The 22,819-nt window shown below is 43.1% G+C and overlaps 1 protein-coding gene across 1 annotated transcript in view; it reads left to right on the plus strand.

Annotated features, from left to right (window-relative positions):
- SLC9A8 (solute carrier family 9 member A8) overlaps positions 1–22,819 on the plus strand; it is an 88,876-nt gene that overhangs the window by 37,092 nt on the left and 28,965 nt on the right. The window contains exons 5-10 of the mRNA XM_066626123.1: positions 617–700; positions 7,767–7,868; positions 11,243–11,277; positions 12,936–13,079; positions 13,955–14,093; positions 21,213–21,318. Of these exons, the coding sequence (XP_066482220.1) occupies positions 617–700; positions 7,767–7,868; positions 11,243–11,277; positions 12,936–13,079; positions 13,955–14,093; positions 21,213–21,318 (610 nt within the window). The remainder of the gene's footprint in view (positions 1–616; positions 701–7,766; positions 7,869–11,242; positions 11,278–12,935; positions 13,080–13,954; positions 14,094–21,212; positions 21,319–22,819) is intronic.

The following is a 22,819-nucleotide window of genomic DNA, read 5'->3' on the forward strand; positions in this document are numbered from 1 at the left end:
CAGGATGTATTTGTCAAAGCAAACACTTGAAATGTGCCTTTTTAAAAAATTCAGGGAGTGAGTGCAGACCCTTAGGCACTAGAGTACTGTATCTCCTATGACTCATCCATGTTGGGCAGAGAGATTGCCATATTCTGCATTTCTTGTGGTCTCCAAACTGGTTGTGAAGACTTTATATAGAGCCCTTTGCAGTTGTGTTTCCATGTTGTAGTTCTTCTTTCTAATGATTTTATTTTTTTGGTTTTTAAGGCCAGTGTCAAGTATTTCTATAGTGAAACACTTTGTTAGTACGATCGTCTTTTCCCATGCTGATTATTTGGATGCAGTAGTTCAGATAATTGCTCCTTTTTTTGTCCTTGGATGAAAAGCATTTTAATCCTGTGAACGGTTACTGTCCCAAAAACCCTCTTTATTTTGATGGGAAATGAGGAAGTTTTGTATAAAATTCATTTCCCAGCATTTTTGCACCTTAAAATACTCCCATTTAGCCTGACACTTAAAAAAAGAAAAGAAAAAGCTGGATTTTATCTGTGTTTCTCTTTCAGATGTGTTATTATTCCCTTTTTTTGGAACATTTTGTAATCCTTTCTTCATGTTTTTGTTTGTTATTGTGCAGGAAGAAGAAATGTTTCGTCCCAATATGTTTTTTCTTCTTTTACTCCCACCAATTATATTTGAATCTGGGTATTCATTACATAAGGTGAGATGTTAGCTGATATGTTTTATAGCTATACTAATTTCTTGGGCCGTGTTCTGATCCTAGTTTGATATAAATAATCTTCAGTATAATTCCACCCAGTTTTATGCTACTGTAATTGAAGGATTTTCACATCCCACAGAAGCGGTTGGCCCTCTGGATGGTGAGGGAGGGAAAGGGGAGATAAAAGGAGACTTAGAGATGGCAGAGAAATTAAATGAGTTCTTTGCATCTGTCTTCACGGCAGAAGACCTCGGGCAGATACTGCTTCCCGAACGGCCCCTCCTGACCGAGGAGTTAAGTCAGATAGAGGTTAAAAGAGAAGATGTTTCAGACCTCATTGATAAATTAAAGATCAATAAGTCACCGGGCCCTGAGGTTGAATGTGGTCACTTACATTACATTTTCTTTTCCCTCATTTTAAAAGAACAGAAAATGGTTAAGGATATGTAATGAAAATAGGAGGAAAATACCCATAGGTGCTATATAAAGGATGGCTTCTTCCTTATGAAACTGAAAAAGAAAAAAGATGACGCATACTGATTTGGGGGGATCCTAGAAAGAAGGTATCCTTGTGTAAGAGCTTGAAGGAGTTTGAAACCTTATCATCTCAGTTCCAAGAATGTAGCTCCAGCAGATGTTTTCTTCCTGTTTTTGCTGTTACTTGGTACTCTTCTTTTACTTCTGGTCTATCTCTGCAATGCCAGAAGCTTCAGATGATTATACAAGGCTGGTTATCTTGTCAAGGTTGGCCAGAGAACCAAGACTGGTTATCTTGTCAACTGCCAGAGAAGCGGTTGGCCCTCTGGATGGTGAGGGAGGGAAAGGGGAGATAAAAGGAGACTTAGAGATGGCAGAGAAATTAAATGAGTTCTTTGCATCTGTCTTCACGGCAGAAGACCTCGGGCAGATACCGCTTCCCGAACGGCCCCTCCTGACCGAGGAGTTAAGTCAGATAGAGGTTAAAGAGAAGATGTTTCAGACCTCATTGATAAATTAAAGATCAATAAGTCACCGGGCCCTGATGGCATCCACCCAAGAGTTATTAAGGAATTGAAGAATGAAGTTGCAGACCTCTTGACTAAGGTATGCAACTTGTCCCTCAAAACAGCCATGGTGCCAGAAGATTGGAGGATAGCAAATGTCACGCCTATTTTTAAAAAGGGAAAGAGGGGGGACCCGGGAAACTATAGGCCGGTCAGCCTAACATCCATACCGGGTAAGATGGTGGAATGCCTCATCAAAGATAGGATCTCAAAACACATAGACGAACAGGCCTTGCTGAGGGAGAGTCAGCATGGCTTCTGTAAGGGTAAGTCTTGCCTCACGAACCTTATAGAATTCTTTGAAACGGTCAACAGGCATGTGGATGCGGGAGAACCCGTGGACATTATATATCTGGACTTTCAGAAGGCGTTTGACACGGTCCCTCACCAAAGACTACTGAAAAAACTCCACAGTCAGGGAATTAGAGGACAGGTCCTCTCGTGGATTGAGAACTGGTTGGAGGCCAGGAAGCAGAGAGTGGGTGTCAATGGGCAATTTTCACAATGGAGAGAGGTGAAAAGCGGTGTGCCCCAAGGATCTGTCCTGGGACGGTGCTTTTCAACCTCTTCATAAATGACCTGGAGACAGGGTTGAGCAGTGAGGTGGCTAAGTTTGCAGATGACACCAAACTTTTCAGAGTGGTGAAGACCAGAAGTGATTGTGAGGAGCTCCAGAAAGATCTCTCCAGACTGGCAGAATGGGCAGCAAAATGGCAGATGCGCTTCAATGTCAGTAAGTGTAAAGTCATGCACATTGGGGCAAAAAATCAAAACTTTAGATATAGGCTGATGGGTTCTGAGCTGTCTGTGACAGATCAGGAGAGAGATCTTGGGGTGGTGGTGGACAGGTCGATGAAAGTGTCGACCCAATGTGCGGCAGCAGTGAAGAAGGCCAATTCTATGCTTGGGATCATTAGGAAGGGTATTGAGAACAAAACGGCTAATATTATAATGCCATTGTACAAATCTATGGTAAGGCCACACCTGGAGTATTGTGTCCAGTTCTGGTTGCCACATCTCAAAAAAGACATAGTGGAAATTGAAAAGGTGGAAAAGAGAGCGACTAAGATGATTACGGGGCTGGGGCACCTTCCTTATGAGGAAAGGCTATGGTGTTTGGGCCTCTTCAGCCTAGAAAAAAGACGATCTCAAAACACATAGACGAACAGGCCTTGCTGAGGGAGAGTCAGCATGGCTTCTGTAAGGGTAAGTCTTGCCTCACCAACCTTATAGAATTCTTTGAAAAGGTCAACAGGCATGTGGATGCGGGAGAACCCGTGGACATTATATATCTGGACTTTCAGAAGGCGTTTGACACGGTCCCTCACCAAAGGCTACTGAAAAAACTCCACAGTCAGGGAATTAGAGGACAGGTCCTCTCCTGGATTGAGAACTGGTTGGAGGCCAGGAATCAGAGAGTGGGTGTCAATGGGCAATTTTCACAATGGAGAGAGGTGAAAAGCGGTGTGCCCCAAGGATCTGTCCTGGGACCGGTGCTTTTCAACCTCTTCATAAATGACCTGGAGACAGGGTTGAGCAGTGAAGTGGCTAAGTTTGCAGATGACACCAAACTTTTCCGAGTGGTAAAGACCAGAAGTGATTGTGAGGAGCTCCAGAAGGATCTCTCCAGACTGGCAGAATGGGCAGCAAAATGGCAGATGCGCTTCAATGTCAGTAAGTGTAAAGTCATGCACATTGGGGCAAAAAATCAAAACTTTAGATATAGGCTGATGGGTTCTGAGCTGTCTGTGACAGATCAGGAGAGAGATCTTGGGGTGGTGGTGGACAGGTCGATGAAAGTGTCGACCCAATGTGCGGCAGCAGTGAAGAAGGCCAATTCTATGCTTGGGATCATTAGGAAGGGTATTGAGAACAAAACGGTTAGTATTATAATGCAGTTGTACAAATCGATGGTGAGGCCACACCTGGAGTATTGTGTCCAGTTCTGGTCGCCGCATCTCAAAAAAGACATAGTGGAAATGGAAAAGGTGGAAAAGAGAGCGACTAAGATGATTACGGGGCTGGGGCACCTTCCTTATGAGGAAAGGCTACGGCGTTTGGGCCTCTTCAGCCTAGAAAAGAGACACTTGAGGGGGGACATGATTGAGACATACAAAATTATGCAGGGGATGGACAGAGTGGATAGGGAGATGCTCTTTACACTCTCACATAATACCAGAACCAGGGGACATCCACTAAAATTGAGTGTTGGGCGGGTTAGGACAGACAAAAGAAAATATTTCTTTACTCAGCGCGTGGTCGGTCTGTGGAACTCCTTGCCACAGGATGTGGTGCTGGCGTCTAGCCTAGACGCCTTTAAAAGGGGATTGGACGAGTTTCTGGAGGAAAAATCCATTATGGGGTACAAGCCATGATGTGTATGCGCAACCTCCTGATTTTAGGAATGGGTTAAGTCAGAATGCCAGATGTAGGGGAGAGCACCAGGATGAGGTCTCTTGTTATCTGGTGTGCTCCCTGGGGCATTTGGTGGGCCGCTGTGAGATACAGGAAGCTGGACTAGATGGGCCTATGGCCTGATCCAGTGGGGCTGTTCTTATGTTCTTACGTCTGAGGGGGGACATGATTGAGACATACAAAATTATGCAGGGGATGGACGGAGTGGATAGGGAGATGCTCTTTACACTCTCACATAATACCAGAACCAGGGGACATCCACTAAAGTTGAGTGTTGGGCGGGTTAGGACAGACAAAAGAAAATATTTCTTTACTCAGCGTGTGGTCGGTCTGTGGAACTCCTTGCCACAGGATGTGGTGATGGCGTCTAGCCTAGACGCCTTTAAAAGGGGATTGGACAAGTTTTTGGAGGAAAAATCCATTACGGGGTACAAGCCATGATGTGTATGCGCAACCTCCTGATTTTAGAAATGGGTTATGTCAGAATGCCAGATGCAAGGGAGGGCGCCAGGATGAGGTCTCTTGTTATCTGGTGTGCTCCCTGGGGCATTTGGTGGGCCGCTGTGAGATACAGGAATCTGGACTAGATGGGCCTATGGCATGATCCAGTGGGGCTGTTCTTATGTTCTTACATATATTGTTTTACTATTTGCTCTTGAGAAAAGCATTGAGCTTGAGATAAGCACTGAGCTAGACATGATGTGAAATAAATGAAAGTTCTGTCCGTGGAGTGATTACTGTAATGGCCTTTTCATGCATATTCAGGTGACGCAGATCCAGGTGATCCTATGTCTGATCATAGGGCTCTCTTCTTTAGTCTCTTCCTTCAAGGTCTGAGTATCCACCTGCCAAATGCCACCAGAACAATCCAGATCTCCCTAGTGTTTCTCCAGGTTCACCATAGATAGGTGGCAACAGTCTGTGGATATATAACTTTGCTTTTCTGAAACTCTGCTATAACAACCTAATCTCATATTTTTGCAATGTGTATGCTGAAGTCTGTGATTTCCCACACTTTTGCTTTAATTAAAATCAAAAAGGAAAGATAAATTGCTAAAAATATGACTGGAAAAACATCAAGATAAGCACCGTGAAATCCTGATAGCATTAAAATCTTAACTAACCATCCCCTCTGACCCCTAAATACCAGCTTAACTCTGACTCCTTAAAGGACAGTCAAAACAAAAGATGCTCTTGGAAGATGCTCATGTTTGGGTTTTGGTAAGCCTCCAAATAATATAGCACTTAAGTCCTATGTGCCTGTCAGGGTGTTTATGGTATATTTTGGGATATTTCATAATATTGCATACTGTTTGTCAGTAAGATTGCTCAGTGACATGCTACAGCAGGAATCTTGGGTCGTGGCTTGACCCAAGTAACAATGGCTTGACCTGGTTACCAGTGGCTTGACCTGGTAACAATGAAAGGTTGAATTGGATCCAAGAGAACAATAATGGAAGAGCTCTCCCTCAGTTTTAAAGATGACTTTGTGGGGCGTAGGAGAGGTGTTTGTTTGCAGAGTTTAACAGTCCAATTCTAACTAACTTTCCAGTGCCAATGCAGCTGTGCCAATGGGACATGTGCAGCATTCTGTGGTGGAGGGGCAGTCATGGAGGCCTCCTCAAGGTCAGGGAATGATTGTTCCCTTACTTTGAGGCTTGCGTTTCAGCTGCATCAGCGCTGGAAAGTTGGTTAGGATCGGGTTGTAAGTAGTGAGGTGTGGGCCTTGGAACACTGGTGTGATGTGGGACCTAACAACCAGCCCTGAAATGCAAGTAGGTTCATGAAAATCTTCATAATTTTAATCAGCTACTGAACAACTTTCACAACTCCACTTAAGTGCAGGAAGAAATTTTGATATTTAAAATTTCTTAATGCCAATAAGACACATTTTCTTTTTTCCCCAGTTACAAATCAAATGGATTAACTTATACTAGAAGAAGTATTATAAGAGCAGTTATCTTAATGCCAGTTAGAAAAGAAAGAATTTTCTGTAGAGAATCTAGGGGGAGGATGTTTTTGTCTGCTTTTAGCATAAATTGATGTGAACTTTTAATTAATAATATTGACCCAAGCTTGTAGTATCATGGTATGGCAAATCCTCATGACCAAATGAGAACTAGACCCTTCAGAAACAAACTAGGAAATTGATTATTTTCAATTAAGAGAAATAAAATTAATGGTATGGTATGGAATGAAGCAAATTGACATTCATTCCAGAGGCAAATGTTACAATGTGTGTCTTAAAAAAAAACAACTGAATGTAGAATCTCAAAATGTAAGACACATAACATAATTTTAGAGCTCAGATCAAAATGTTAAGAACAAGGGGTTCTGAGCTGAGGGTGAAAATTTCTTCTGAGAGGGGAATAAGTACATATAATTAAGTACATATAATTAAGCCTTCCTCATTTTTGCCCTTTTTGCCCTCATTTTTACCCTTTCCACATCATTTTTGCCCTTTTAAAATGTGTTTGATACACATTTTACTTGATAAAAGAAAAATTACAAACATTTTTTTAGTTCAGTGATCCCAACTGAGGAAACTGAGCACCAGAAAAAGCTATCCCTCCCCTGCTTTATTCACCAGTCTTGCAAATTTCTTGGAAGCAGAAGCTTCCAAGATGAACTCTCAGGAAGCAGGAGAACAGGGAAAACAGAGTTCTGCAGTTGCTATGCTGTCATTGGCTGATCCTTGTGCAAAAGCATGTTTTTGCATGCTGGTTTTGCATGCTGGTTTTGCATGCTCTCACTGCAGTGAGGCTATTGAATGCCCTGCTAGCATTAGAATGAGCAGGTAGAAACTGTACTTTTGCTTTGCTAACATGAAAAATGTTTGCACTATAGCTAATTTTGATAAAAGGAGAGTTTGGGGTTTCAGAAGTCAGCCACAAAATCAGTCCTTGGTGTCAGGTCTTCAAATGAAGTGCAGTGAATTGGAGATGTCATAGGAAGCTGTCTTATAGGAAGCTGGCTCCGAGGAGGGCTGCCGCTGAATCCTGTGCGTCCCGCGCTACCGTGGGAGGCTCCTTGGAACAAGGGGACATTCATCCCCTTCCCATGAATAAGGTAAGCAGCCCTGCAATGGGGCTACTCTCTTTAGCGCCGACCAAAATGTTGGCGCTAAAGTAAAGGCGCTCGCGTAGGGTGCGCACATCCCCCACATCCGCGGGACGCCTCTCCCACATCCCCGTCTACGCCCCTGCCTCCTGTTCCACAGCCCGGCAGTCTAGGAGACTGCCGAGCCGCAGAACCTGGGTCACTACCCGGTGCCAGCCTAGCATCGGCTGGCGCTGGGCTAGCACCGGCGGGAGCCTGGCGTTGAGCCCCGCAAATGTGTCTTATGGCACGTTTGCAACTGTGGTCCATGGCACGGAGCTGTGCTGTGGACCACAGGATTGGGCTCTCAGACTGTTGGCCCATTTGGGACAGTATTATGCAAACACAAACTAATAGTGACTTCTGAGGGTTTCAAGCTGGAATTTTTCTGTGCCCTGCCCAGAGGTGCCAGGCAACTGAGTCTACAGTTCTGGACTTTAGCCCAAATGGTTCTTAGCTTCACATTAAGCCCTGTCTAAACTCACTAGGTTTCTCCCTCTTGTTTGTAGGGGAATTTCTTCCAGAACATAGGCTCCATCACCTTGTTTTCTGTGATTGGAACAGCAATTTCAGCTTTCATTGTTGGTGGAGGAATTTACTTTCTGGGCCAGGTGAGAACTCCTGCATGTACAATGTTTGATGTGGTACAAAAGACCTGCCAAGTGTCAGGTTCCTTGAAATTTGGGCAAGGATTAATTTTCCCTCTCAGAGAAATATTTCTGCATCTTGAAAAACGTAAAGATGAAAGGCGAGCCAAATAATGTCAGAACCAACTCTGAAATAATTATTTCCTGGAGGAGAACTGCATCTCATAGTATGGAGGTGCCCTTGGTGATCAGTCGGCCTAAAAGCAATACTGGAATGAAGGACAGGAAATAAGAGAGCCCCCACCTTGCCAGAAAGAAGGGAAGTTGAAAGCATCCAAAGGTGGTGTGGGAAACATTTTTAGAAATTTTAAAATTGAGTCTCTGGATAAAAATCTCGTCTATTTTTTTACAGTGTGTTTGGATTTTTTTTCCTTCGTTTTTTTCCAAAGGACACTATAATTATTTGCTGACCCAGATTCTAGAATCCTTTGTGTTTATGACCCATACTATGCTTTTTCCTTTATGGGCACTCTGACCGAAAGAAGTCTCACCCTCAACCTGCTTTTGTTCCTCAGGATCTTGCCCCTTCCCTCCCACATCTTCCACATTACGGATACCATTCGGCTTTTTATGCTGGCCAGGTTGTCAGTATTTTACACCTTCCTGTATGGTGAGATACAGTCATTGTTTCCTGTCTTGTGATGCAAAAGCTGTTCTAAGCTACAGAGGATTTTTAACAAATCCCAGTGTGCAAAGAGGAGAAAGGCAGAGTTTTCTCATTGGGGAGTTCCCCAGATAATCATATCATAGCAGAGACTCCTACTGTAGCACAGTGGTTAATTCAGCCCTACCTAGACTTTGGTGCCTCAAAGGACAATTGTACCCAGGCCAAAAAGAGCCCACTCCTCTTATAAACATGTGTCCAACTCTCCTGTATGAGAAAGCTATCATAGACCGTGTTGTGTTCTTTGACTGCCTGTTGGCTCTCTTTTTTTTAAGATCATAATCGCCTTTCCCCCATTGGCATGTACAAAATAAAGTTACAATAGAGGCTGCATTTCTATCCACACTTACCTGGGAATAAGCTCCATTGACTAAAATGGAACTTCTGAGTAGATATGCACAGAAGTGGGCTCTGAGAAGAGATAATGCAGTCATATATTAAAACCAGCCACTGCAATAAAACTGTAGGTCTGTAAAATGGTACAACAGCATTAAACATCTGTGGAAACGGGTGGATCAAATTGAAAGTTTCAGTGTTAATGGTGAAGGTTCCAAATAATATGGGGAAACTGTGGATTTTGCATGGGGCTACTGAATTTGAATAATTGGTTAGATTAGTGGTTTCCACACTTTTGAGCATCGAGACCCCCCTAATAAAAAGTTTCCCTTTATCAGCTGCTCAAGCCTCTGTGGCTAGGGTGCTTGGGCGACAGTACTACGCCCCCCCCCCAATAGCAGGTTGTTTAACCCTTGATGCACATAGTCTAATCTGCCCTGTCAGTTTTGCCCAACAAAAAATTGAATCTTGACCCACTGGTCGGACACAGATTCACAGTTTGGGAACTGCTGGGTTCGATGAATCCATGAAAGATTTTGCTTGACTAAAGAGATGCTCTGAGGGCAAAAGAAAAGAAGGGACATCACCAAAACTCTCCGTCCCCAGTCAAATCATGTGACACTGTTGCTGTGCTTTTCAGATGCTCACAAAGAGTGTTTGTGCCCACTCTGCTTTCCTGTTGCAGCATTCTCTTTCCTCATTTCATCCAAAATTTTCCTAATCCTAAACAGCAGCTTTTGGGGTGGGGGGATGGTAGATGGGAAGTTTGATTGTGTGAACTTACTTCCATACATGGTTGTTAGACGGAAACCTGTATGGGTAGTTATTTGATGCTTTTCTAATCCATGCTTTTGTAGGCTGTCAGATGTGCTCTATATTCTTACCTTGCAGATATATTTTAGTTAATTCTGGAGATTATCTTTTTTTATTATGACTGTTGCAAAACGTAAGTGGGTGGTTAATCTCTTTCATTTCTTCTTAACACATAAAGTCATTGTGACTTTGTGTAAATTACCTCATTAAAATTTTATAGTTACTCATATTTGTGTTCCTTGAGTGGGAGGTAGCTAGAGGGTTTACAATAGAGTCTGGTTCAACAAGAAGCTGACGGAACATACCAAGATCCAGGTCTACAGAGCTTGCGTCCTGAGTACACTTCTGTACTGCAGCGAGTCATGGACTCTTCGCTCACAACAGGAGAGGAAACTGAACGCTTTCCACATGCGCCGCCTCCGGCGCATTCTTGGCATCACCTGGCAGGACAAAGTTCCAAACAACACAGTTCTGGAACGTGCTGGAATCCCTAGCATGTATGCACTACTGAAACAGAGACACGTGCGTTGGCTCGGTCATGTTGTGAGAATGGATGATGGCCGGATCCCAAAGGATCTCCTCTATGGAGAACTCGTGCAAGGAAAGCACCCTACAGGTAGACCACAGCTGTGATACAAGGACATCTGCAAGAGGGATCTGAAGGCCTTAGGAGTGGACCTCAACAACAACAGGGAAACCCTGGCCTCTGAGCGGCCCGCTTGGAGGCAGGCTGTGCAGCATGGCCTTTCCCAGTTTGAAGAGACACTTGGCCAACAGTCTGAGGCAAAGAGGCAAAGAAGGAAGGCCCATAGCCAGGGAGACAGACCAGAGACAGACTGCACTTGCTCCCAGTGTGGAAGGGATTGTCTTTCCCGAATTGGCCTTTTCAGCCACACTAGACGCTGTTCCAGAATCACCATTCAGAGCGCGATACCATAGTCTTTCGAGACTGAAGGTTGCCTACCGAGATCAGGATCAGGAATAGCGCAGGGATAAGGGTTACCCTGCCTTCTTCCCTATCCCACTAGATCAGGGGTATCCAATCATTTTGGCAGGAGCGCCACATCATCTCTCCGACACGGTGTCAGGGGCCAGGAAAAAAGAATTAATTTACATTTAAATTTGAATTAATTTACATAAATGAATATATTAGAGATGGAACTTATGTGAATGAATGAAGGTCTTGCAGTAGCTCAAGGCCTGTAAAAGGCCTTGCAGAAAGCAAGGCCAGCCTTTCCTTCACTGCCATTGCTGCATCACAGATGTGAAACAGCAAGTAGTGGAGAGAGCCCTCATCCTACAGCTCAGGTGAGAGGTCACCAATTTAAAACCATCTTTTATAAGAACCTGTTTTGGTACTCTGTGGTGATAGTATTGCAGACTGATCTGGATATATGAGTTTTGGCTGTAAACACTCCTTAAGCTATCATTCCTCACAACAGTGTCGTAGCTACCATATTCATTTAAAATAGCAATCCCAATAGCTAATACTATGAAACTTTTTGTTTTATGTCAATTGTTCTAGGCTGATGTCATTTACAAACTCAACATGACTGACAGGTAAGCTTTTGGTGAAACGTGTGTAATTGTCTTATATTGGTGCAAGGAATTTGTCAAAATTCTGTGATGGGTGTAATGGCTGTATTTTTTGCAGATGTCTCTTGATCAAGTTTTCCAAGTTTTGAATTTTGATTAAATGGGGACTTGGCTATTCACCCCAGCACAATGTCTGTTTCTAGTGGCTGTTGCTGGCGTGTGTGTGTGTTGCATCTTTTTAGACTGCGAGCCCTTTTGGAACAGTGAACCATATATTTGTATATTTTTGCTCTTTAAATTGCTTTCAGTGCAAGCCTATACATGTCTACTCAGAAGTAAGTGCCACCAAATTAAATAGAACGTATTCCCAGGAAAGTGTTTGGATTACAGTTTTTGTGAATTTTTAATGGTTGAAAAGCAGTATATAAATATTCTTATTAATGATTATGTTAATAACCTTAACTGTGGTTAATGTGTCACTGTGGTTAAACTGGGCAAATAAGAATTTGTACCAAGGAGAGTGGAGATGAGAAAACACATCCCTGCAACTTGCTTCCAATCTGTTAGTCAGTTGCATTGGTAGCATGACTCATAATGTGCTTTATTATGTATCAATTGCAGCTTACTTAGCAATGCTTTCTACAGAGAAATGACAAATTGCACTCCTGGAATGTTGTTTGTGGTGTCTTTCTCAATAAGAAGGGCATCCACTTGAAAACTGAAACACTGCAATGAAACTGTTTTAGAGAAATATGAAACAAATATGCAAGCTAAAAGTTAAAACCAGGTTTTAACATAGAGATATGATGTCGCATATGCCAAACAAATCTAGCAAGTTCCTGCAAAGGTTTTCAGTTTCTTCCTTAGTGGCATCTTCTTTGGGGTTAAACATTTTTGACAATTTAAATCTATTGTATGCATGTAATATGCTCTTTAGACTGAGCTAGCTGACAGGGTCATAAGGCCTGTAGTCCACAAAACATCTCAACTGTAGTTTGTCTTGGTTAACCAATAATTTGAAAAGAATTTAAGAAAGTATATTACTGTTTAAGTGTGTCAGGGTGATAATTGTTCTCTGTCTGCATGCTCGGTGGCATCCATTTGAGCATGCACGCTGTCCGGGAACACAGCATGGAAGAGCCATCTGATCCTGCCAGCAGGTCACACTGGGAGGCCACATTGACTGTTACCTCGCTGGTGGAGCTGGAAGAAGCTGCACCTTGGCCTGGTATGTGGCCCACTGGAAGCTTGGCTGACCTTGTGGTTGCCTTGGCAGTCCAGATGCAGTGGCAAAAGATAACCTGAGAGGAGGGGGCTCAGCCACATGGAGGGGTGGGTCCACGCAGCAGCTGGAAATAAAAACCGATCATAGCCTCAACAGGGGAACTGGTGCTGGGAGGCACAACGAGCTCTGCAAAGGAGGAAGCAGGTGTCAGTGAAACCACCTCTCCCAGCTATTTTGAAGTCCCTCCTTTCAGGAGAAAGGAATGGTGGGACCATTCCCAACATAGCCTTGGCAAAGTTCCAAAAAGGAATGCTGAAAGGAAGGGGGTGAAAAGGAGGACTCTGGCACACCCTCACCATGGTCTTGGGTATCCCAATGCCCACCTACACTCACGCACGTGAGAAACATTTCGTATTTCCAAGATGATGCCAACATTTACTATTTTATTTTCTTACAGCTTTGCTTTTGGTTCCCTGATATCTGCTGTTGACCCAGTAGCTACTATTGCTATCTTTAATGCCCTTAACGTGGATCCGGTACTTAATATGCTGGTCTTTGGGGAAAGTATTCTCAATGATGCAGTCTCAATTGTCCTGACAAAGTAAGTGCATTCAAACAGGCAAAAATGGTTATTACATGTCAGCTGCTGTATTTGTTCAGACAGAGATCTTTCCTTGCTATGTATTTGAATGTACATATCATGAATGTAACAGATGTTTATACTGCTATACTCCCCAAGGAACTATGAGTGCTAAACTCCTTGTACACTGTCTATTTGGCATAACCTTTGCATAATTTGTGAACTATTGTGTTTCTGGTTCCTCTTAATAGCATGCAAATACCTTGTCAATAGAAGAGATCCTCAAAAGCACAAAGTACTGTAACTATGTCCCTGCACAAGATGAAAAATTTCAGTTTGTGGTGTTTAAAAAAACACAAAGTTTCTAGCTCTTGTGAAGATATGCTTGAATGTGTGAGGCAAAGCCTCTGTTCCTTTTGCTCACCCATGGAAAACAATGTTCCTTTCCCACAATTTCGTATGATCATCATAGGAAAGAGAACCTTATGCAGATGCTTATTAATCTCTATACATTGAGGAAGCAGAATCTTGAGACTTAGTTCCTTCTCCCTGCTGAGTGTTTCTTATTAAAGAGTGAATCATCTTTATGCTGTGAGAAGATTTCACCTGTTTTGCTGCAGCAGGCATCTTGCTAACTAACTTTGTACCATTCCAAAAGAGCAGCACAAAAGCAGACTTTTGGCAGAGCTGTGTTTCCCACAGGGGAATTTCACCCGCACTTGATTTAATGTCTCTTGACATTCCACTTGTTATATCACAGTAAAAGCATTTTAAGACAAGTTTCAACAAAGAAATGTAGATTGTGGAGGGAGTTTTGTGTGCATTATGACATTTGCAAGTCTAAGACTGAAAAAAGATGCCTGCCTTTTTATTTATTTTTTTAAAATTGTTCTTAGCACAGCAGAAGGCTTAACAAGAGAGCATACATCGGACATAAGTGGATGGCAAACATTTCTGCAGGCGCTGGGTTACTTCCTGAAAATGTTCTTTGGTTCCGCAGCACTGGGGACTCTAACTGGCCTGATTTCTGCATTAATATCCTTTTGCTTGTAGGGAAAATAATGCAAATGGGCTAAACAAGTAGGCTTTTCCGTTTTAATAATCACCCTCAGTTGTGTTTCTCATGGATATTTTCCTTAAAAAAAACAAAAGGCCTTTTTGCTGGCAAGCTGTTTTCCTCTTTTCTAGTTTGTAATAGCAGCTTGCTAATGGGCAATAATTTTCAAGTTTGCATAAAAACCTTGCATTTGTACATGACTCTCATTAAGGCCCAAATAACTGTATAATAGCCCTTTTCACGTGCTAATAGAGGATTATGAAATATGCAGATTCTTTGCTGTAGTCACAATGCATTAATTCAATTTTCAGTTCTGGCTCCTAGCATATGCCCCATTTTTCATATCTATAAAACATTAAGGGCGCAATTCTATCATGTGCTAGAATAGGCAAGCCAGGAGGCTTGTGGTGTATCCAGCACAGGATAGGGGCCAAAAGCAGCTCAGCCAGAGGCAAGGGGAAACTTTTCCCCTTACCTCTGGGAAAGGCGCCCTTTCCCCTATGGAAGCCTCCTGCTCCCTGTCCGCCCCCCCCCAGGGCCGCCCCCCACCTGCCCTCCCCCCACCCAGGAACACCTCCCTCCTGCTTCTTCCCTGCCACCCCACTTCAGAGCCTTGCATCAGCCCAGTCGGACCAACTCAAGCCTCAGTTCCTGCATCAGCCCAGAGGCTTGTTCCAGCCTCTACAGGCTGGCGCTTCTCTGTGCATTGGCCTAGCCGACTCCCGAGGAGGTTCAAATGTGCTGTAAGGCACATTTGCAACCCTCCTGGGCCGGCACAAGAGACTTGCGCTGGCCCAACTGAGTGGCTGGTTTGTGCCCTAAGTAAAAAGGAGAGTGGAATGCTGAAATCAGCATACCATAAAAAAGTGTACTCGGTCTGATTGTTGTCCTGTATGGATTCATATCATACTGGATTCCTGATTTTTCTTACAAAAATGAACTGAAGAGCCCCTTATTATTATTATTAACAATATTTATATACCGCTTTTCAACTAAAAGTTCACAAAGCGGTTTACAGAAAAAAATCAAATAACTAAATGGCTCCCTGTCCCAAAAGGGCTCACAATCTAAAAAGATGCAAAGGAATACCAGCAGACAGCCACTAGAACAGACAGTGCTGGGGTGAGGTGGGCCAGTTACTCTCCCCCTGCTAAAAAAAGGAGCACCCACTGGAAAAAGTGCCTCTTACCCAATTAGCAGGGGTTACCCTTCCATAAATAAAAGGCCATAGTTCAGTGATAGAGAATATGGTTTGCAGGCAGAATGTTCTCTAGGTAGCATTAGGAATGACCCTTGTTTGAAATGTTGGTAATCTGCTATTGGTCTGTATACTCAGTTAAATGGATCATGGTTTCATGTAAGGCAGTCTCATGAGGTTATAGATGTACATAAGGTAAAATTTGGCATCACAAAAGTTGCATCTCTTCCCCTGCTCCAGTAACATCTGGTGAACAAAAAAAGCAGCCAGTAAAGTAGGGTTGGAGCAGGAAAACCCTAGTGTGATGATGTCGTATCATGGCTTTTAGTTTCTAGATTTTACCAAGGGAGGAAAGAGGAAAAGAAATGGAACTTCTGCTTTTGGCAGCAGATCTTTCTTTCTGTAACTTCTAATTTACACCTAGAGTGAAGGGTTTGTGTCTGTTTTAAGGATGCAATCATTGCTTTGGACAGCTTCATTGGTTTCATTTATATACCCAAGCAGACTTTTATTTATTTGCTACCCTATTAGTGAAATTCACAGCCCCTGAAAGGGACTTGTTGCTGAGCTCCTTTCTTAATTCTTTTAAGTTCACATGGACATCGTTACCTTGTTTCTACTGCCTTCCTTTCTAAACAAACTCTTTGTAAACAGATAGTGATTCTCACACTTTTAGCACTGGGACCCACTTTTTAGAATGAGAATCTGTCAGGACCCACCAAACATGAGGTCATGACTGGAAGTGACATCATCAAGCAGGAAAATTTTTAACAATCCTAGGCTGCAATCCTACCCACACTTATCCAGGAGTAAGTCCCATTTACTATCACTGTTAAAAGAATATACATAGTACTTGTTAAAAGTACAGGTCTGTAACATTTCGCCAAATGCGGTCACATACCATGGTAGCATCAAGTCTAATATATTAAAAATAAAATATTGAAATGAATGGGAACCCACCTGAAATTGACTCGTGACCCGCCTAGTGGGTCCCAACCCACAGTTTGAGAAACACTACAATAAATGATTGTTTCCACATAGAATCATGAAGGAGCAGACAAAATAGTCCGGTGTCCCCTCTGTTAAACTGTTCAGGTTCAGAGATTCCCTTTACTTTGGAGTATAATAATTCATTGTGAAGGCAAAGATGACTTACATTATATACTGACTGATTTATAGTTTGAATTTGCAAGTTTACATGAGGAATGCACATTTCTAAGTCACGGGCTAGCTAGTAGCTGGCAACCTTCAGTCTCGAAAGACGATGGTATCGCGCTCTGAATGGTGGTTCTGGAACAGCGTCTAGTGTGGCTGAAAAGGCCGATTCGGGAGTGACCATCCCTTCCACACTGGGAGCAAGTGCAGTCTGTCCCTGGTATGTCACCCTGGCTATGAGCCTTCCTTCTTTGCCTCAGTCTGTTGGCCAAGTGTCTCTTCAAACTGGGAAAGGCCATGCTGCACAGCCTGCCTCCAAGCAGGCTGCTCAGAGGCCAGGGTTTCCCTGTTGTTGTTGAGGTCCACTCCTAAGGCCTTCAGATCCCTCTTGCAGATGTCCTTGTATCACAGCTGTGGTCTACCTGTAGGGTGCTTTCCTTGCACGAGTTCTCCATAGAGGAGATCCTTTGGAATCCGGCCATCATCCATTCTCACAACATGACCGAGCCAATGCACGCATCTCTGTTTCAGCAGTGCATACATGCTAGGGATTCCAGCACGTTCCAGAACTGTGTTGTTTGGAACTTTGTCCTGCCAGGTGATGCCGAGGATGTGTCGGAGGCAGCGTATGTGGAAAGCGTTCAGTTTCCTCTCCTATTGTGAGCGAAGAGTCCATGACTTGCTGCAGTACAGAAGTGTACTCAGGACGCAAGCTCTGTAGACCTGGATCTTGGTATGTTCCGTCAGCTTCTTGTTGAACCAGACTCTCTTTGTGAGTCTAGAAGACGTGGTAGCTGCTTTACCGCTGCGTTTGTTTAGCTCGGTATCGAGCGAAAGAGTTGAGCCAAGGTATACAAAGTCGTGGACAACCTCCAGTTCATGCACAGAGATTGTATGCAGGGAGGTGAGTCCACATCCTGAACCATGACCTGTGTTTTCTTCAGGCTGATCGTCAGTCCAAAATCTTGGCAGGCCTTGCTAAAATGATCCATGAGCTGCTGGAGATCTTTGGCAGAGTGGGTAGTGACAGCTGCATCGTCAGCAAAGAGGAAGTCACGCAGACATTTCAGCTGGACTTTGGACTTTACTCTCAGTCTGGAGCAGTTGAAGAGCTTTCTGTCTGATCTGGTCCGGAGATAGATGCCTTCTGTTGCAGTTCCAAAGGCCTGCTTCAGCAGGACAGCGAAGAAAATACCAAGCAAGGTTGGTGCAAGAACACAGCCCTGCTTCACTCTGCTTCGGATGTCAAAGAGGTCTGATGTGGAGCCATCAAAGACAACAGTGCCCTTCATGTCCTTGTGGAAAGACCTGATGATGCTGAGGAGCCTGGGCATTCTCCGATCTTGGGGAGAATCTTGAAGAGGCCGTCCCTGCTGAAGGTCAAACGCCTTCGTGAGATCTATGTGAGATCTTCGTGAGATGTGCTAACGACTACTGGCTCCAGCTCTGCTCCCAGATACAGATAGCAGCTGACACGGGCAACATCAAGGGGATGTATGATGGTATCAAGCAGGCCCTACGTCCAACACAGAAGAAAATTGCCCCTCTGAAGTCTGCCGCAGGCGAGGTCATCCAGGATCGGGCGCAGCAGATGGAACGCTGGATGCAGCACTACTCTTCAGCTATATTCCAGAGAAAATGTAGTCACCGAAGAAGCGCTGAACAACATGGAGTGCCTGCCTGTGCTGGAGGAGCTTTACAGTGAACCAACCCTAGAAGAACTTCACGTGGCCCTGGACTCCCTTGCCTTTGGCAAGGCACCTGGAAAAGACAGCATCCCTGCTGAAGTCCTAAAGTGCTTCAAAGAGATCATTGTCACTGAGCTACATGAAATCCTCTGCCTCTGCTGGAGAGAAGGTGGAGTACCTCAAGACATGAGGGATGCAAACATCATCACACTGTACAAGAACAAAAGCGACAGGGGTGACTGCAACAGCTACCGCGGCATCTCTCTCCTTAGTGTTGTAGGAAAGTTGTTTGCCCGAGTTGCACTAAAGATGCTCCAGGTACTTGCAGAGAGCGTCTGTCCAGAATCGCAGTGTGGATTCTGAGCCAACAGGTCCACCACTGATATGGTACTCTCCCTTAGACAACTGCAGGAGAAATGCAGGGAACAACAACAGCCACTCTTTATAGCCTTCATAGATCTCACAGATAGAGATCTGTTCATCTTCATAGATCTGTTCTAGCTAGCCATCTGAATTTTTAGCAAGGTGGTTTGTAGAATATTTTTGACTCTAACGTCTTAATTTTCTGGATTTCTCAAATGTTTATTTCCACTCCGTTAACATCCATTCAAAACTAACTGAATGTGAAGCAGATGGCTTGGAGAGCATCTTTACTACTGAAGGGCAGATTGTATCTTCCTCTGCAACCATGATATAGTTCAGTTGCATAAGACAGAACAGACAGGATTTGGAATCCTATTTGCTAAATACTACTGAAGGGCAGACTCAATTTTTCTGTGCATCCATGATATAGTTCAGTTGCATAAGATGGAAAGGACAGAATTTGGTATCCTATATGCACTGATGCATGCACCTGTGAATGAAGAGCCTCTACTGTGATGAAATAGGGGGCAGAGACACACATACACACACATACAGAGGGGATGAGAGAACAAGCATGCTGTTTGACTGTAATTTTGTTGTAAGTGCTGACAGTGGGTCAAGACATGATCCAGTGGGGTGGAAAGGGAAGGAGAGTTAAAAGGGCATCCTTGTTTCTATCTGTTCCATGCAGAATGGCTTATTGCTACTGGAGTCCCAGAAGAAAGGAGACAGTAAGTAACAGAGACCAATGGAAGGGCCTTGTGCTCTATTTCGAGTTGTAGAGCTGATAGCCACTGATGGAATCTGAGAAGGGAGAGCCCATGTGGGCCAGGCAATCTGATTGAAAGACCCTCAGTTGCTCTCCCTCTACCAAGTTGCGTAATTCAAAGGTTCCATAAGCAACCTGGATACAAAAAGTAATACTAGGGGGTGTTGGGTGTTCTGTCATGAAAATGCAGCCTAACAGTTGCTGCCCCTTTAAAGAGAGAATTCTTCTTCCAGTGTTTCCTAACAGTCTGTACTTTAGTTATGGAAAAAGGGTCTTTCTGTTGCAGATACTAAAAGTTTTCAGCTTACTGTGGATGGTTCCCGAGCAGATTTGCGACTTGGCCTCTCTCATGCAGGAATTAAAGCACTGGAACAGATTTTCTTATTGGACTACATGTTTATCAATTTTGAGTCTTCCCAATTTCCAAGTAGAGAGAGCCTTCAGTAAGAACTCATGCATTACAGAATTTCACAGCAGCAGCACTGTTAGATGTTGATAGCGTTCAACATATACTATCTATATTATAAGTCAGTGGTTCCCAAATTTTTTCAGTTGGTGGTTCCATTGACCTATTGGGCAATTGGCCATAGCTCCCCATTAGGATTAGCTACAGGATTAGCTACAATCCTGTACACTGTATAGGATGGCAGGTTTTTTATGAGGATTCTGCGGCTCCTCTGGCTGGTTTCTGTGGCTCCCCAGGGAGCTCACAGTTTGGGAACCACTGCTATAAGGGATTGCAAGAACATAAATGAGTTAGCTCTTCAATTTTTTTAAAGAGTTTTAGGATATAAATAATTTTAGTCTCACCTAATGAAGAAAATCTAGAGCGAATGTGGTTGCAGTACAAAGTTAACCCAAATTTTCTACCCATATTAATCGACAAGATGCCTTATTTCTATTGAATTCAGTAATATCCAGATGTGCTGCTTTTAAAAGAATAGTATTGCTGGATTTCCTTGTTTACATTGCTTTGTTTTGTCTCTGAGGTAAAATCAGTTCAGTAATTAAGAACGCTTAAATGACTTCTACTGGTGAGCGTTATCACGAGTCCCCTCCCCTTTACTTTGAGAAACACATGGGTGTTCCCAGGAGGCAAACCCTTGCCTCAGATAGTAAAAACACTTTCAAAAAAGAGGGATGGGAATTTTTCATCCTGTTTGTTGGAGGCAGGATAGGAAGCAAAGGTTTTCCGCTAGATAATTACTTAGAGTGAATAGGACAATCAAATGAACTGCCTAGGAAGCTGATAGCATCACATTTTTTATCATTTCAAAAGGAAGTTTGGACAAGCATCCAGTGGGGATTATTCTTGGCAGCAGGGAACAAGATGATCCATCGGGGTCATCTCCCGGCTTTATGAACCTGTGCTTCTGATGTCTGTCTAAAGAGATATGAAAGCAGATTTTTATGTTATCACAGGCTTTTAGAAATTGGGAAAACTCTCAACGAGTCACTTTATGTCTTGAATAGCTTTACAGCCAAGATGTCACATAAAGAAATGCAAATCAAAACTGATTTGAGAGGTTCCTCCTCAGCTGAATCTTCTGAAAAACACTGAGGGAAGTCCAAAGAGTATGGCTAAGACTAGAAAAAAATTATCGGGGGGGGGGGAGGAAGAGTTGCACATACTTAGTTTCAAATAAGAAATAGGGGAAGCAGCCATCAATTGAGGACTGCCTCCTCAAGATAAGTGTTCGTATATTCCCTTATCTTGGGGTTGCATCAGTGCTGGAAATTTGGATAGGATTGGTTCGTAAGAATATTAATTTTTTACTTAACGGAAGAAGTCTGTGTTCATCGAAGGAGTGATGAATTAGTCCTCAGTTGCCCCAAGCAGTAATCACCAGATCATGGTTTCTAATGATCTAAATGTTCTTTTCCCTTCTGATTCTCGCATTTTGCTTAACTGCTTGATATCAACGTGTTGAAGCATATTGATTTAAGGAAAACTCCTTCCCTGGAGTTTGGAATGATGATTATCTTTGCTTATCTTCCCTATGGACTTGCAGAAGGCATTTCTCTGTCAGGTAAGCTGCAAAAGAATAAGTGTAAAACTGCTGATAAAGTTGAAATGATGTTCAGTCTGCTGGGAATTTTCAGCCTCTTGGCATATTTCCTTCCTGCAATTTTCTGTGAAGGTTGGGGCTATCACGTTTACTAATGTTTGTATCACAGAATCTTATAGTTCTAAAGGGAGAGAGAAGTGAGGGAACCAACTGCTGTCTAAGATCAATATGCCCTCAGCTTTGTGACACCCAAATAAGAAGATCTGGAAGTATTCCAGAGGTTGCTTGAACTTCAACAAGTTTCATGGGGCAGAGAATTCCACTGTGAGGACAGCCACTGTTTTAAATCTAATGCATGTCCTTACCTTGCCCCATAGGGCAGTGTCTGACCCCAGAGCAATAGGAGGTTTACCCATGCCCAGTTTCTCCCTGAAGCCACTATTCAGGCCCAGATGGAAAGTCTGGGTGGGTAGTGATTCTGTAGAGATCCTGGGTGAGTTACTTGATATTGCACTGACTTAAAACTCCAGGGATAGCAAAGTGGAGAAGGGTTGTATCCCTGTCTGGTACTCTGTCATTCAGTCTAAATATTTGACCAGGACCTATGTGTCCTTGTATTAACTTGATACACAGATGGAATAACAAAGTGGCTGTTCTTGGTTATACTTGTTGGGGTGGGGGAGGAAAAGGAGAGGATACCATCTAATTAAGAAGAATCGAAAACTACTTTGTAGTAAAAATGAGCATTCTTTGCTCCAAAAGACTAATAGGAACCAGTGCGGTTACATCAGCTTCAGAGTCCCATCTCTGCTTTAGGAAAGGAAAGTGATGGAAAATGGAGACCCAGTGTTCTGTGCTTACCAATAATTATATGTAAAGAGGATATCTCACGAATGCATGCTTTATCATCAGGAAGACTAAATTTATTGGCTAGCTGTTCTGACCATTTCAGTGAAACTGCTAGGGCATTATGACTTGGATTCTAATCGCTTTGGGATGGTGATGGATTATAATCAAATCAAAAGATGGTGTCAAACTATTTCCTTCCTCTCTGGTTGTTCCATTTTGATAATCTTAAGAGATGTGATGGGCAAGTGACAACAGCTGTGTACTGAATCTAATAGCATTTGTATCCCGCAGTCTTTTGTGAAAAGCAGTTCTTTTGATGGCCAGCTTCCATCCTTGTGTGTTTGCAGCACATGCAAATTAGATTGGAAGCTCTCCTGCTGCCATGGATAAGCCCCTAGGAAGTCTTTGATTTTTCCCTTTATTTCTATAACTGTTGGAGCCCAGCTAAAATCCAGGAAACTGTAGAACTATTAATAATTATAACTTTGGATCCCAAGCACTAATTTAATAAACACACAATGAAGTGTTAGAAATTATTCTGGACAAATTTAGTTATTACATAACTGAGTATTAAAAAAATTGAGCCAAACAGTTATATTAACTTTGAGGTTTAAAAAGGACTGAGCCTGTCAGCTACAGTTAGATCTCTATCTGTTTTCTGATTCTGAAGATG

This window comes from Tiliqua scincoides, chromosome 4, assembly GCF_035046505.1.
Source record: "Tiliqua scincoides isolate rTilSci1 chromosome 4, rTilSci1.hap2, whole genome shotgun sequence".
NCBI lineage: Eukaryota > Metazoa > Chordata > Lepidosauria > Squamata > Scincidae > Tiliqua > Tiliqua scincoides.